The sequence below is a fragment of the Mirounga angustirostris genome, unplaced genomic scaffold, assembly GCF_029215605.1.
Source record: "Mirounga angustirostris isolate CCGP_5_RB_7025 unplaced genomic scaffold, mMirAng1.0.hap1 SCAF_11, whole genome shotgun sequence".
Taxonomy (NCBI): domain Eukaryota; kingdom Metazoa; phylum Chordata; class Mammalia; order Carnivora; family Phocidae; genus Mirounga; species Mirounga angustirostris.
The window spans coordinates 43,177,565-43,192,301 of record NW_026991719.1 but is presented as its reverse complement, the minus strand read 5'-3'; the positions used below and the strand labels follow the sequence as shown (position 1 = coordinate 43,192,301).

Here is a 14,737-nt window from a genome sequence, read left to right as displayed (position 1 = left end):
TCAATCCAAAGGACTGAACACACACACACACACACACACACACACACACACACGCACAGGCGCGCGCGCGCGCACACACCTACCCCGACCCCGTGCCGTTTAATTTCTTTCCCCGGGTTAGAAAAGAGGATTACTTGCCCACAGAGGCTTGGAGATGGGGGGGCAGGAGGTTGGTCCGAGGCTAGGCTCACCTGCTGCTGAGGTGAGAGAGCAGACACAGGATGCAAGCTGTTAGGAGCCGCAGCTCACAGCTGAGTGGTTGGGGGTTGCAAAGACCCTCAAGTTCTCCTCTGGCTTTTTTTTTTTTTTTTTTTTTTTTTTGCATTCACGTCACCAAAGGGTTAAACGGCTGGGCTCCAACAGTCCCCCCCCCCGCCGCTCCACTCCCCCCTCCCCTTTTTTGTCTCCCCCCCCCCTTCCCGCACGTCGCTAGGAGGTCATCAAGCGCTCTGTCCAGTCCGCGTTCGCAAGCCCCTCTGCTTCCCGCCCATCGGGCCCGTGGCTGCTTACGAAGAGGTGTGCGCTCACCGAGGGGCGTGTTCCAGCGCTGGGAGACGCCGAGCGCCCCTGGGTTAGACCTCAGAGCGGAGCCAGCCATGGAGCGGGGCGGGGGAAAGTTTGGCACCCTGCAAGGGGTCGTCGAACAGGAGTGGGCGGGGCGCCCGAGGCTACTTTAGCCCTCCAAGCTCAGGGGCGCGAGCTGCCCAGACCTGAGGCGGTGTGCGGCCATGGACCGCGGAGCTGCCGCGGCCCAGGGCACTGCCCCGCCTCAGGATGGAGAGCAGCCCGCGGAGTCTCCGGAGCCGCCGCCGCCGTGGCCGCCGCCGCCGCCGCCGCCGCCGCGGGCTCCTGCGCTGCTCCACGCGCCTTCGCCAGAACCGGCACCGCGGTTCGCTCCAGAACCCTGTCCGAGGGCGACCCCAGAACCAGCCACAGAAGACACAGAAACGGTCGCAGAACCAGGTACAGAACCGGCCCCAGAGCCGGCTCCAGAACCAGCCACAGAACTCGACAAAGAACCGGTCTCAGAACCAGCCACGGAACCGGCCCCCGAGCCGGCTCCGGAACCAGCCCCAGAACCAGCCCCAGAACCAGCCACAGAACCGGCCTCTGAGCCGACCCCAGTACCAGCCACAGAACCGGCCCCCGAGCCGGCCCCAGAACCAGCCCCAGAACCAGCCATAGAGTCCTGCCCTGAGCCGGCTCCAAAGTCCCGTACGGAGCCGAGCCCAGCACCACGTCTACTGCAGTGTCCGGTGGTCGCTCCCGAGAGGGGTCTAAAGACCTCATCATCGCCCCGAACACCACTGCTGTTCTCCAGTATAAAGGTAAGAAAAAGACCCACTGGGGCGTGCGGGGGGAAAGAAGCAAAACGAGGCCGGATGGCTATCGAGCTCCTGGGACTCTAGGTATCCTAAGCATCCCATGTGGCTGCCACCGACTGGCAAAGATGCGCGGAGAGATGCGGGGCTGGAGGAGCCCGGGGGAGTGGGAAATGGTTGGGAGGCGGGAAGCAACATGTGGAAGCGAGAGTGGGCTGTTGGGGCTAGAAACAGGGTGACTGCACGGGTTGGGAGTCGGAGCAGTCTTCCCCATGGGGAGAAGTGGCAGTGCAGTGAGCGCTTATATCTTGAAAAAGAGGAGGAAGACGTCCCCGGGGAGCGCAAGAGACCTAGAGAAGTATTTGGGGCTGGCCCTGGGTACACGGGGATGGGACTGAGTGGTGGGGATGGGGGTGGGTGGGACACACCTCTTAGCCGCGGTCACTGCCGCAGAGGCCCAAGCTGCGGAGCCGCAGCCGTCAGCTTGGCCCCCTCCCTGACACTGGGGAGGGGGTCATCAGCGGGGACGCAACTGGCGGCTCTCCAAGGAGGTGCCCGGCGCGGCGCCTCTGTCGGCTGCTGGGAGCTGGTACTCCGGGTGGGGATGAGGGGCTGGGCGGCGCCCACGCGCACTGCAGGGGAAGGGCAGGGTTCGCTGGGGAGGAGGGGGAGAGCATGCGTGTGTCGAAGCCACCATTCCATGGGTCTGCAGGATTTCCCGGCAGGTAGGTGCAAACACTGTGATATGATGATGGGCCGCGTTACGAGCGGGAGACTGGCATCCCGCACCGGGGCTACTTGGAATGGTACAGGAGTCCCGGTTTAGAGACACCAAAATAGGAGTTGGTATTTGAGAGCGTGTGAATGGGAATCCTCATCTCTTCCAGTCTTCAGAGATGCCTTCCTAAGCGTTGCGCTTTGCCTGGAGAAGACGCGTGGAGGATCCTCGCGCACCCGCCCGGGGGAGAGGGGAGGGGGGAGGAGGGAGGGGGGAGGAGGGAGGTTTTCTGTGTTTGCCTTGGACCCCCTGAAATCCCACTGGCGCTTCAGCGGGAGTCTGTCTTTCTTGCTTTCTCTGTACTCCCCCTACTCATCCTTTTCCCCTATAAACTTCGTTCCACGAGACTGTGAATACAATGATAATGCATAGATACACCTTGATTTAGCTTCCCCTGCAGGAAAAAAAAAAAAAAAAAAAACACGAAACAAAACACAGAAGCAAACAAACAACACACCACACCAATACCCGTCCATCCTGCTGCCTAGCAGGGCGTAGGGACAGGGCTCTGGAATCCTTCTGCTGCGGACCGCACACTTGTAGAATGTAGGGGAAGGGGGCAGAACTTGGCATCGCGAAATGGAAATGGAAGCGCTGGTTGCTTCCTGAGTTATGAGTAGGGAGGCTTGAGTTTGCAAAATAACTGCAATGATAAACGACTGAATAAGAAGAAGCCTAACGCAAAAAGTTTCACGGGGGAAAAAAGTGCAGAGGTTTAAAAATAAATAAAATAGGACTGTAGGAGACTGAGACAAGTTGTTGTTGTTTTCCAACAACCGGGCTCTCACCAGGGGGTGGATCTCCCCCTCCCTGCAGCAGCCCTTCCCTGCAGTGATCTCAGGAAAGGGCTGTGCAGCTAGACGCTGTGTGCTCTGGTCTTTTTGGAAGAGTTTGTAATGAAGCCGGTGGGAGGGAGACCAGCAGGGACCACCTGAGCTATGGCCTTCTTAAGTGAGATTTTGGGAACATGGCTCAGAAACTGACACCTGGGGACTTAATTACCAGGATGTCCGGCAAATATATGGCCTCTTTGGTCCCTGGAAGACTGACTGGAGGCCAGGAGCTCCGGAGATGAGAACTGTGACAGTGGGAAAGCATGTCCCACAAGCTTGACAGGAAAATGTCTATTGCCAGACAGATGAGGAGGATCAAGGTAAGGGTAATCAGGTTAGCTTCCTCTACAGAGTGCCCTCTCAGATGTGCTGGCCAGCTGATCCATAGGCATTTGTCAGCCCTGGCAGGGGACCAGGACCCCCCAAGGTTTGACTTTGCCCTTGGTAAAGTTAGTCATTTGTTCAGCCATTTATCTTTTAGAATTGGTTTAAGGATCCTGACCATCCACTAAGAAGGCCATGCAGATGAACCCATCAGTGGCTCTAGATGATTTCGAAGGATGCAAAGGATCTGGGTAAATGCTCACGTTGCTGGGAGCCAAACCCCTCTTCAACACCCTAGGTGTTGCTTTGCAATTGCTCTCTGGTGTCGTTGGGAACATCTGATCTTCAGTGATAGGACCGTTCTCTGCTGCAGACTCCTCAGGCAAACAGCACCCACAGCCAGCTGACTTGCATCTTAACATTCAAGGCAAACAGGTTGCCATCTTAGCTGGGGAGGTGTTGTTCTCAGACACTGCCTCCTTGAGGCAAACTTGGGGAAACACACACACACACACACACATACACACAATCTCAACGATCCTTATCATACAATGAAATCCTCCGTCGCAAGGCACAGTCAGTACCAGAAGCATGAAACTAGCCTGATAAGTCAAAGGATGAAATGAGTAAAACGAAGTGTTTGAATGTGACTGCAGGTTTCTCCCAGATAATTTTTGCTGACTGGTTTTGCAGTGGAAAAAAAAAAAATCAACATCTTCCAGTGTGTAGTCTGCTCTCTTTTCAGGTTTCTGAACCTGTTGCTTGCAAATCGATGCCAGTCATGAGAGTAGAGACTGAGAAAAGGGGGCTCATATTGTCTTTCCAAACAGATACCAGGATAACACAGTCTTGTGAACCAAACTTGTCTATTTCCTTCCTTTCTAAAATGTTTTGATTTCCAGAAAATGAGCCATGGTCTCCCACCTGGTGGCAGCAAGTGTAAGTAAGGATGTGTGAATTGGTTCTTTAACAATGCTATGACTTGCTTGGGGGGAGTGGGGCTTACATGAAGTATACTATATTTGTTTCCCTCCCCTCATCTATGGTTGAAGAAAGATAGTTTGTGTTTTTATTAGTTGGGTTTGACTAGCTACAAAATTATAATCACACCATACAGGTGATTGATGAAAAATCTGAAAAGAAATACACTTCTGTGGCCTTTATTTCTGGGATGGGGGTGTGTGATAAGAGATCAATTGCCATTGACCATTACACCCCAAACCATAACAAAGAAGTTTTCTGGTATTTTTTGCACACACTTTCTTGCAAAGCAGCAAGCATTTGTTTATATGGTATCTGGTCATTCTTGCCCGAATACTTTATCGTTTCACTTATTTCTGAGCTTCTCAAGAAAGAAGAGACAGGTAGATACTGTCTCTCCCTCTCAGTGCCTAGTACAATTCAGCCCTCCCTGTTTTTGCTCAGTAAACATCCACTGAAGCTTGAAACCTATCAGTTCCATTTCCAGCAATGAGGACGACGTAGAGACTGCTGCTGTGAATGAATAAAAATGCATTCTCATTGATTTCAGAGTGAGAAGTAAATGCTTATTTAAATGCCCTGGACTATATAGCCCTTAAGGAAATGCAGTCCATCTTTCCCTTTTCAGAATGAATGTTAGAACCATAATTAAGAAGCAAATTACCAACAATGAAAAAATGGTTTGGAAAGTGTCCTTATCCCCTGCAGTCCCAGCAGCAGCAGACTAATGATGATGTTGTTGGTTTCAGGGGTAATAAATTTTTTTCCTAAGTGAACAGAATATCTGTGGTGACTATAAACAGTTTTGGGATTGTAGAATCAAATGTTTAACCTGTTGAAGTTCAGGATAAAATTACTTTCTTTCCTCTTGGGTTCTTTCCCCCCTCCTTGCCAGGTTTTGATGAAACCATCTGATTTGTTTGGTATATTCTGAGAGATCCTGAGCATTTGCAGCAGTTTGTTCTAGAAAAGATAATGAGATATTTGGTCAGTCATCTTTCTTTTCTGAGAATACAATTCTTACGTATATATTAAAATCTCTGACTGGGGCTTCTGCACATCTGCAGCCCAAAATGAAAGGCTGATCCATTGTCCGAAGTGGTTCCAAGGAAAAGGGGAAAATCCATAGAGACCAGGAAACCAGTCAGGGATATTATAATAAGGATTATATAATCCCTTCTGCTAGTATGGCGCTTTACAGTTTGCAGAATGCTTTCCTTTGCGTTATTAACTCTCATTCCCCTGACAAAGGCAGCAGGGTGGGAGAAGGCAAAAATAAAACTTCACACCTAATAGGATATAACTATTAATTTATCTAATGTGGATTTAAAAAAAAAATCGAACATAGGGCTTTCTGTGACACACAGGATCCTCATTTGTTTAAGAACAATCTTTAAGCTGACATTCCCTCAGCCTGGATTTTTTTCAAAGCAGCAATTGCTGTTCCTAGTCTGATGCTCCCAGCGGGGGCCATCCTAGAACAGGAGTCTGAGAAGGAAGGATACAAGGCAGAGGCGCAAGACCCTGAACCTATTACTCCCAAAGAAGACCTTTTTTTGGAAAGAAAATAAATAGAAATTCTGCTAGGGATAGGGTGCCCAACCTTTCCAAAGACTGCTGACTGTAATTCCCTCAGTGGAAAAAAATAGTTTTAAGAATTAAAAAAAGAAAGCATCCATTCCTAAAGGGAGATGCCCCACCCTCACCAAAGCAAATAAACCTTATTCTCAAAATAGAAAAACAAATTTACAAATTAAAAAAAAGAAAGGAACAGTGACCCCAGATAAGGAAACTTATGCCTCCCCTTAAAATTATTTTAAGAAAAAAGGAAAGAAATTCTAAAGGGAGATGTTCCTCACCCTCATCAAAACCCATGGAACTTATGTCCCCAAGAGAAAAATTAAAGAGGAAAAGAGAAAAATCACCTCAAGGTAAACAGTATTTCTAACCTTAAAAAATTCATGAAATTTATCAACTTTATTTGCACCCCACTGCTCATGCCCAATCTCTTACAAAAATTATGGGGGCAAAAATAAATCTCTCAAAGGGGAGTCTCACCAAATCTCCCTAACGTTATTTCTTCCAATTACATGAAATGTCCAGAATAGGCAAATCCTTAGAGACTGAAAGTAGATTAGTGGTAGCCTGGGGCTTGGGGGAAGAGGATGGGGGAAGTGTGGGTGATGGCTAAAGGGTAAAGGATTTCTTTGAAAGATGATAAAAATGTTCTGAAACTAGATAGTGGTGATGGTTGCACAACCCTGCGAACATGCTAAAAACCACTGACTTTGTACACATGAAAATGGTGAATTTTGTGGTATATGAATAATATCCGAATTTTTAAAAATAAGTAAAAGAAAGAGATCACTCCTCCAACTGCAAGATAATGAACCTACTCTCTTCCCAAAAATAAACAAAGGAATAAATGAATGCATAAGGAAAAAAGAAATTTTTAAAAAGGAACCAAAAGACAGAGAGATCCTCTTAAGAGCCTCTTAACCTCACCAAGGAAAATAACTTTTATTCACCCCCCAATTTTTTCTCTTTGGGAAAAACAAACAAAAAGGAAGTCTTTGTACAGGCAGATACTTTCAAAATCATCAAAGTCCATGAAACTTACCAATCTTTCCATCCCAGAAACACACAAATGTTTTAACAAAAAGAAAGAAATGTTAAAGGACAGGGTCCCTGATCTTACCAAACATCCTGAATTTTTAATTCCCAGAAAAGGAGAAAAAGAGAAACAAAAGAAATAAATCCCTCCCCTGCCAAGGGGAGATGCCCCATCCTCACCAAAGCACATGAACCTTATTCTCAAAATACATTTTTTTAAGGTTTAAAAGAAAATCAATAATGGAAAGGCATGTGTGTTGGTGGAGGGGATAATATCAATGAAATGAAAACAAAATCCTCTTAAAGAGAAGTGCTCCGGCCTCACAGACACATGAACTTTTCTGTCAAGATACAGCAAAAACAAATGTAAATTCTTTAAAGAAGAAAAAATAAAAGGAAATCCTTCTAGTGGGAGATGATCTGAATTTATTCAAAACCCAAAGCTTGATTCTTAATATAGGAAATTTAAAAATTGGAAGCATAAATAGAGAGAGAAACAGAAACAAAACCAAGATGTCCCCAACCTCAACAGAGCCCCTTCATTCTCAAAACAAGAAAATACATTTAGGATTAGGGAGAAAGAAGGGAAACAATGAAAAGTATATTTTCAAAGAGAAACCTCCTTTTTAGGGAATGAAGATGCCCCAAACTCACCAAAGTCCCTGAACATCTTTCTCCAAACAAAAAAAAAAGAAGGGAGAGAGCAAAGGGGTGAGGGAAAGGAATTGGAAGGGGAGGGAGAGAGGGGGAGGAAAGGAAGTGGGTAGAGAGGAAGGGAAGGAGGGAATGAAAGGCAGAAGAAAATAAACTAAGGGACAATTTTTAAAAGAAAGACATTCTTCTCAGGGAAAGTGCACCAATACTTTATTGATGATAATGCATATTATTCCTGATGTTCAACCTACTCTACCTCCCACAAAAAGGAGAAAAAAATCCCCCCCAAAATCTCTTCCTAAGGCTTCTTCAAGGGGAGATGCACCCAATCTCACCCAAACCCAGAGGCTTTATTTATCTTCCAGCTTTCAAGTATTTTTTTGATGAAATAAAGGAAAAAGAAATTCTTTTACAGAAAGATGCTCTCAATCTTATTTCTTCCAAGTTAATTATTTATTTTAAAGAAAATGAAAGAAAGGAAATACCCCCACCCCATCAGGAGGGCCCCCAATCTCACTAAAACCAGTGGCCCTTATAGTTTTGCCCCACAAAACTTAATTTTTTTCTAAATGGAATTCCTCCAAACCTAAGGAGATATGCTCCCACAACCCCACCAAAAGCAAGAGATCTTTCTCCCCAGACATTTTTTTAAAAGAAAAGTCCTTCCATCATAAGAGATGCTTTCAGTTTCACTAAAATCAATCTACTTTATCCACATCCACGAGGAAAACAAAACCAGAAAAAAATGGTAAGAGGGAAAGAAATTCTCCTAACCTAAGGCAAGTTGGCCAGAATCTCACCAACATCTTTAAATTTTATTCCCCTAAAGCGATTTAAAAAAAAAAAAAAAAAAAGGAGGGGAGAGGAAAGCCTGTCTTTTAAGCTCTCTACACCTACCCCATACTAAAGACTTCCTAGGAAGTGTAATACAAAGAAAAGGTAATATCTTTCTAGAACCATGCCAATGAACCTTAAATTCAGAACCTGAGGCTGAAGGGTAGTAAATGTTTAATCCCAGGCTGATTTCCCTCTGCCCCAACTCCAGCCCATTTCTGGTTACCTTCCCCATCAGTCAGTCAGGCTGTGCACTCCGGAAAGGCAAACCCTGCCCATAGAAAACAAAATTAGGAAAGCAAACCTTCTGGGGAAAAATCATATGCCGCATTTCTAAACCAAACAGAAATGATTTGGGGGATTAGCTGCCTCATATTCCCCTCTAGCACTATAGAAACTCAAAAGTTGATGATAAACTCTAAAGCAATGACGCTCTATTAACTTCCAAATTAGACACACACCTACCTAGCAGAGAAGGACCCTTAGCCAATTCAGTAATAGGTTTCTCAAGGTGGTTGTCTAATCATGTGCTCACTTAAATGTCTGTTCTCTAGAGTTATAAAGGGCTTGATTTTCACAAATACATAAAATTTGCAAGTCAGATTTATAAGCAGAGACTAAGACTCAATTAATGTTTTCCAAAGTTTTTAATTCATTTACTTATTTAAAAATTAAATTGAGTACCTGTGTATATCCTATGTGCTTAGCACTGAAGAGTCCATGGTGGGCAAAATCACAGAGACGAGACTTCCTTAAAACAAACTGGTAAATGAGACACCCAATTACCAAAACAGATGATTTGTTTTACTAGATGCTTTGCTGAGGCAATCACTTAAATAGTTCTCTCAGCATACCTTTTCTTAAATAAAAATTTAATGTAATAAAATAAAGGATATGTATCTTAATTTCAGAGAAAGTGGGAAATCAAAACTGCTTCCAAAAAGTAAATAAAAATTACGTAGCACCCCATCACTCAAGATTGAGTATCAAGAGATAATGAATATTTTGTTGGTTTTTTTCCATTTATTTTCTCAGAAAAGATGCTTATATACACTTATAATCTACAGTAGTTAAGACTTTAAAGGAATGTACAGTTGTGTCTCAGGCTCCCCCCTACCTGTTACCTCCCCCACTTAATTATCAAATCATGTGCATTTTTCTACATCGTATTTAGGAAACAATTGTTAATTTTTAGCTTAAAGTTCATCTAGTCAAATGACTGCCTGTGTGATCTGATTGATGAACCTATGCTGGAAACCTAACTGTTCAGAGATGTATTTGCAATGTAAAGCAATGAGAATATACATTGTCGTATATACAATTGGCAGTTTGATCTCACGTTTACTAAGTGCACTTTCTTAGACATCCAGATTTCATTTGTCCAGCTAGCTTTTGTGATTTGGACTTGAAGCAGGAGACCCGGAGCAAAATTCACCCTTTTCCCACTGTTAAATTCCCAAAAGAAAAATCTAAATTTAAATTTCTAAGACTCTGTTGGGTCACTTTTAGCCATATGCAAAAATGTAGTATTGGTTTTGTCTCTTTAACACACAGTTACCAGCCATGCTCATTAAGGTTCCTCCTACCCAGAAGGGAAATACTTTTGTTTGAGGACATTATCAGCAATTATAAGGAGATAGAATATTCATTCAGCTTTCATTAACCAAATGTGGTAGAAAATTGAGAGAGTTAATAAACTGTATACAATCCAACCAAGGTTGAATTAGTAATTTAAAAGGCAAGTGTAATGTGGTATTAAGATCAGAGTCTTCTTCCTTATCTGTAGCACTTGGAGATTTTCATCTTCCAAAGCGTTACAGGCATTTGCTGTTTAAGCCTTTTTCTTTAAAGAGATTGTAAAAGAGATTTCAGACCCTGAGGACGGCGACTCCCACCCCCTTGTTTTCCTCCTAGCACAGGACAAGGCACATGTTACTGGGGGATTCTGAGAGGTAAACGTGATGCTCCAACCCAGAGCTTCGCAGAATTCTAAAACAAGAGGCAGTGGGTACGGGGAAGGAGCCTGCCTCTGCCCCCAGGAGTAGGAGGGGGATGGAAGCACTGCTTGCAGGGCTCAGCTAAGAACTTCCAGAATCCTGGATGTTCATTCATTTGCCTTCTCCTGCAGCGAATGTCTCTACCTGTTCTCTTCTGGGATTTTGCAGCTTGAGACAGGAAATGAAAGGTACCTGCTGAGCAAAACCAAAATTGTTAATCTCCTTGGCTATGAGTAGAGACACTTGAAACCAGGAAAGTTTTTTATTAACCCGGGCTCTTTCAACTGAGTCCCCCACTCTCACTTCACTCTTCACTCTGTGAAGCCGGCTCCAGCATCACAGCACGATCCTCTGAACCCCACCTCTAACCGTAGTCCCTGCTTACCTTGATTGTTAATTTTCCCTCAGTAAGTGTCATTTATTATGTTCCTTGAATATATTGTTTCATGGTTTATTCACATCACTGCGCATGTCCCTTGCAGTATAAAAGAAAAATGTGATGTAGCTTTATTAACACAGCTAAGCATAAACAGCAAAAAGTAAATGAGGCTACAGAACAAGATTACTGATTTCAGAAAATTAACAAATTTGTGCCCTTCTCACTAACCTCAATTAATACTTACTGTGACAGTTTCCCTCCTGCCAGGCTTGAGTAGAACATAACTTTTCTCTTACTCAGAATTTGGATATTGCTGTCCCTTTCTCACACCCTCACCTTACTCTGCTTGACTGTTAAGACTAATTAATTAAAATGATAATTTTGGCATTGTCCTGGTCTCTTTTGCTTTAATTTACTCAACTTGGTGACTAGGGCTCCAGGATGTTTTTTGTTTGTTTGGTTGGTTGGTTGGTTGGTTGGTTGGGTGTTTTTTTTTTTTTTTTTTTTTTTTTTTTTGGCTTCACGTGGAATCAAAGCACCCATTTGGTGGCTCATTTGATGGTTTTCTTAGTATATCGCTTTTCACTAGTGAATTGTCTTTCTAGAAATGCCTGGAAAAGCCTTACTTTGCCTTTCTATCATCCCTCATCAGCACTAAATTTTTTGAGTTCTTCACCTCATCTCTAATGGTGGAAAAACAAACATAGACATTCCCAGGCAACTTGAAAGCTTGCTTTGTTTGTTTGTTTGTTTGTTTGTTTGGGTTTTTTTTTTTTTGGTTTATTTTGTATCCAGTATAATAAGGCATCATTGTGAACGACACATAAACATATCTGCTAATTAGCTCATTAAGTGTTCAATAATTATGTAATTGGTATATAAAATGCTTTACAATATGATACATATTTGGAGGATTGTTACATGGGCATTTTAGAGTATTTTACTGATATTTGAGGAAATTGGTTGGGGTTTTTAAGATGAAATGGGAATGCATTATTACTTTTCCAATGTAGAATAATGGAAGAAATTTTCCCACTATCCAAAATTCACTATCCAACAAGTTTTCAGAGGTGGATTAGATTCAGATATGAGGGACTGCCTGATAGCAAATTCACTTCGATATAAGAAATTTAAGGGAAAAAATATAAAGTTGTTTGAGGTAAGTGGGATATATTGTTCCCAATATATTCTCCTCAAACCCAGAGAAAATCAGAATTATTAAACAGTGACATTATCAGGTAGAAGTGAGGTTATCCCTGAATTGGGCAGGTGAGACCAAGGCCTACAGACCGAAGAGTGAGGCTTTTGTATAGTATATGGAGTTGGAAAAAAAAAAATGCCCACTCTAATAGAATCTAGAGTACAGATTGAAATAATGTGGAAAATAAGGTGGACAGGCAAAGTCCTATTGAAACTTTGAAGGCAACTGACAAAATTGTGTATATCATCCAAATGATGACATACAACCACTGGAGGGTTGTTGATTAGTAAAATAACATGGCTGAAGCAGAGGATTGGTTGATGGGGCATATAATTAAAAACTTTCAATTTCTTTGTATGCCAAATTCCAAATTAAACTACTAAAGCTAAAAGTGGAAGAAAAGAGTGATTGTATCTAGTGTCTTTTTTCTATTGTTTTGGGCCTTCTTTGCACTTTTGTAAGTGGCTGGTCCGCTTTCTCTATGATATTTTTCTCTATCTCATATCACAGAGTTTTCTACAGCAAAAGTAAGAAGTTGATGGCAATCCAGTGAAATCTTTTATCTTCAGTGTTGTAGACCCGTGGAATGTCCCGAAAATGGCCTTTGGGGATCAGCTGACCTAATATGTTTAAAATCTTTTTAACAGTAGAAGCTTTTTAATATTTTCTCAATGAAATCTTAAATGAAAGCCTAATATTTAATATAAATACAAGAAGTATTTCATTAGTCCTTTTCTATGCTAAAATGGGTTTGTAACTGATGTACATTTCTAATTATTTGAAGCTAAGAGGAAAGCGAGTTTGCACTCTGTTTATTCCTGGCTGCTTAGCAAGGGTGCTGGTGATGTAGAAACACATTGAATAGGAAAAAGAAGCAAGTCAGAGTTTAAAATTTGGCCTAAAATATTCCAGAAATTCCTAATAGTCTCCTGGAAACATAGCCATTCTGGAGAGTTCCTCCCCCCCCACCCCAGGAATGTGTTACAACAGGCCTCATAAAGTGGGTTGTCATAACGTACACTGCCTTCGCTTATAGGAAAGTTTTTCTTATGGGGGATTGTGTTCTTGACCAAGGACGCTATACCAAGTAAATGATAGGTATAGCTAAACATATGTAGTTAAAAGCTAATGTATAGCTGTAGGCTTCTGTAATAATGCAAACTAGCAAAATTGTTCCAAGTCCTATAAAATGGGCATAAGTGTACCGTACACATTGGTTTTGTGAGGGGCCCTGGTGTACTATAAATTGTACATGCAGCACATAAAAGAGCCAATTCTACATAAATTTAATCTATTGTTATTATTTGTTTAAAATTTGCACTCTGCCTGCATCCAAGAAGGATATGAAGTATCCTACAAAATTAAACACATACGAAACAGGACAATTAAGCTCAAATAAAAACAAGACAAACCAATTCAATGCAGTGGTGAAGGAGACTTTAAACTAATATATGCTAGTTATAATAAACCCCAATTACACATTTAATTAGCGGTACTTCTGTTTGCTGCCTTTGGTGCTTGAAGGACTTTGGGGAATGATTTGAATGACTCAGGCCTCTTAAAGTTGGTGTCCAAGGAAGTTGAGCTGATGCCTCATTTTTATGCGATATATCTTCCTGTAGCAAGCTGCAGCAACCACAAAATGAGGAACTAAAGGTTGCCAGCATTGTGGTATAGGTGTTAATTCACTGTCCTAGAAGGCTGAGGCTCAGGTTATTTCGGTGTGCCTACATTTTTCTAATATCATAATGCATGTGTCTGTGAGGCATGTAAGTACAGGACTTTCTCAAATAAAATAGTATTTCCAATAAAATTCCTCAAAAAAATCCAAATAGTACTGTATAACCAGGGGTTCAATAGTTTGTACTCTTTCTTAGATTGAGAGTTATTTCACAATGCTTCCAGTCATAATTCCACTCTACATAGCTGTGCAATATGAGGTAAATTGCTTAATCTTTCCGTGGCTTAGCTTTTGTGTCTCTTAAGTGAAGCCAATAATGTGCTGCTGACTCAGCTCAGCTCAGCAGTCTCCTCCAGCAAGTCTTCACTGGTATCCCATCTGGGCTAGGTGCCCTTCCTCTGGGCTCCCATAGCACCCTACACAAACTTCTGCCTCTCAATTGCCATATATACTGAGATTATCAGTTTGTGTATCCCATTAAGGCTATAAGGATAAGTAAGGCCCTTAGGGCCTAACATGCTGTCTGCCACTCAATAAATTGCAGCTTGAACTACTTTATAAAATTTTGGCAGTCAAAATTTTATCCAAAATAGCTATCTACTAATTACAGGAAAAGCTTTAACTTGTTTTACCAATGCCTCTGATCAGATCAGCACACGGATCTTGAAGACGGTTTGATCGGGAAAGAGAACATGGAGTCTCTACTTAGACACAGGAAACTCTTAACAGCTGTCTTGTTTCCAATCAGAAGGAACAACTTTTCCCTTAAATAGGATAAACAACTTTTATCTTTTCTAGAATAGCAACTGGGAAAGATCACCACATAAAGTTGTACAGTTTGTACACTCTACAAGGCTGCCATGTCTAAGGGGACACCTTTCACAAAGTAAGCCATCATAGATATATATATTTCTTCTCGCAATGTTCCTGCAGATGGCAGTCAAGTGCCTTGCGCTAACAAAATTGGTATATTATGACAATTTCCTGACAAATGGAAGTAAAATACCTTTAGTGAATGGTGCCTTTTCCTGATGTGCCCAATGGTGTGTTATGGGCTGATCCTGCTACTAATTCCTTGCATTTAAATATGATGCCCCCCTTAGCAACTCCCTAGAAGCTTATAAACCATATGCCCAGAAC

General features: G+C 42.8%; 1 protein-coding gene across 1 annotated transcript in view; it reads left to right on the top strand.

Annotated features, from left to right (window-relative positions):
* Positions 1-728: 728 nt before the first annotated feature.
* DGKK (diacylglycerol kinase kappa) overlaps positions 729-14,737 on the top strand; it is a 147,134-nt gene continuing 133,125 nt past the window's right edge. The window contains exon 1 of the mRNA XM_045877990.1: positions 729-1,328. Within this exon, the coding sequence (XP_045733946.1) occupies positions 729-1,328 (600 nt within the window). The remainder of the gene's footprint in view (positions 1,329-14,737) is intronic.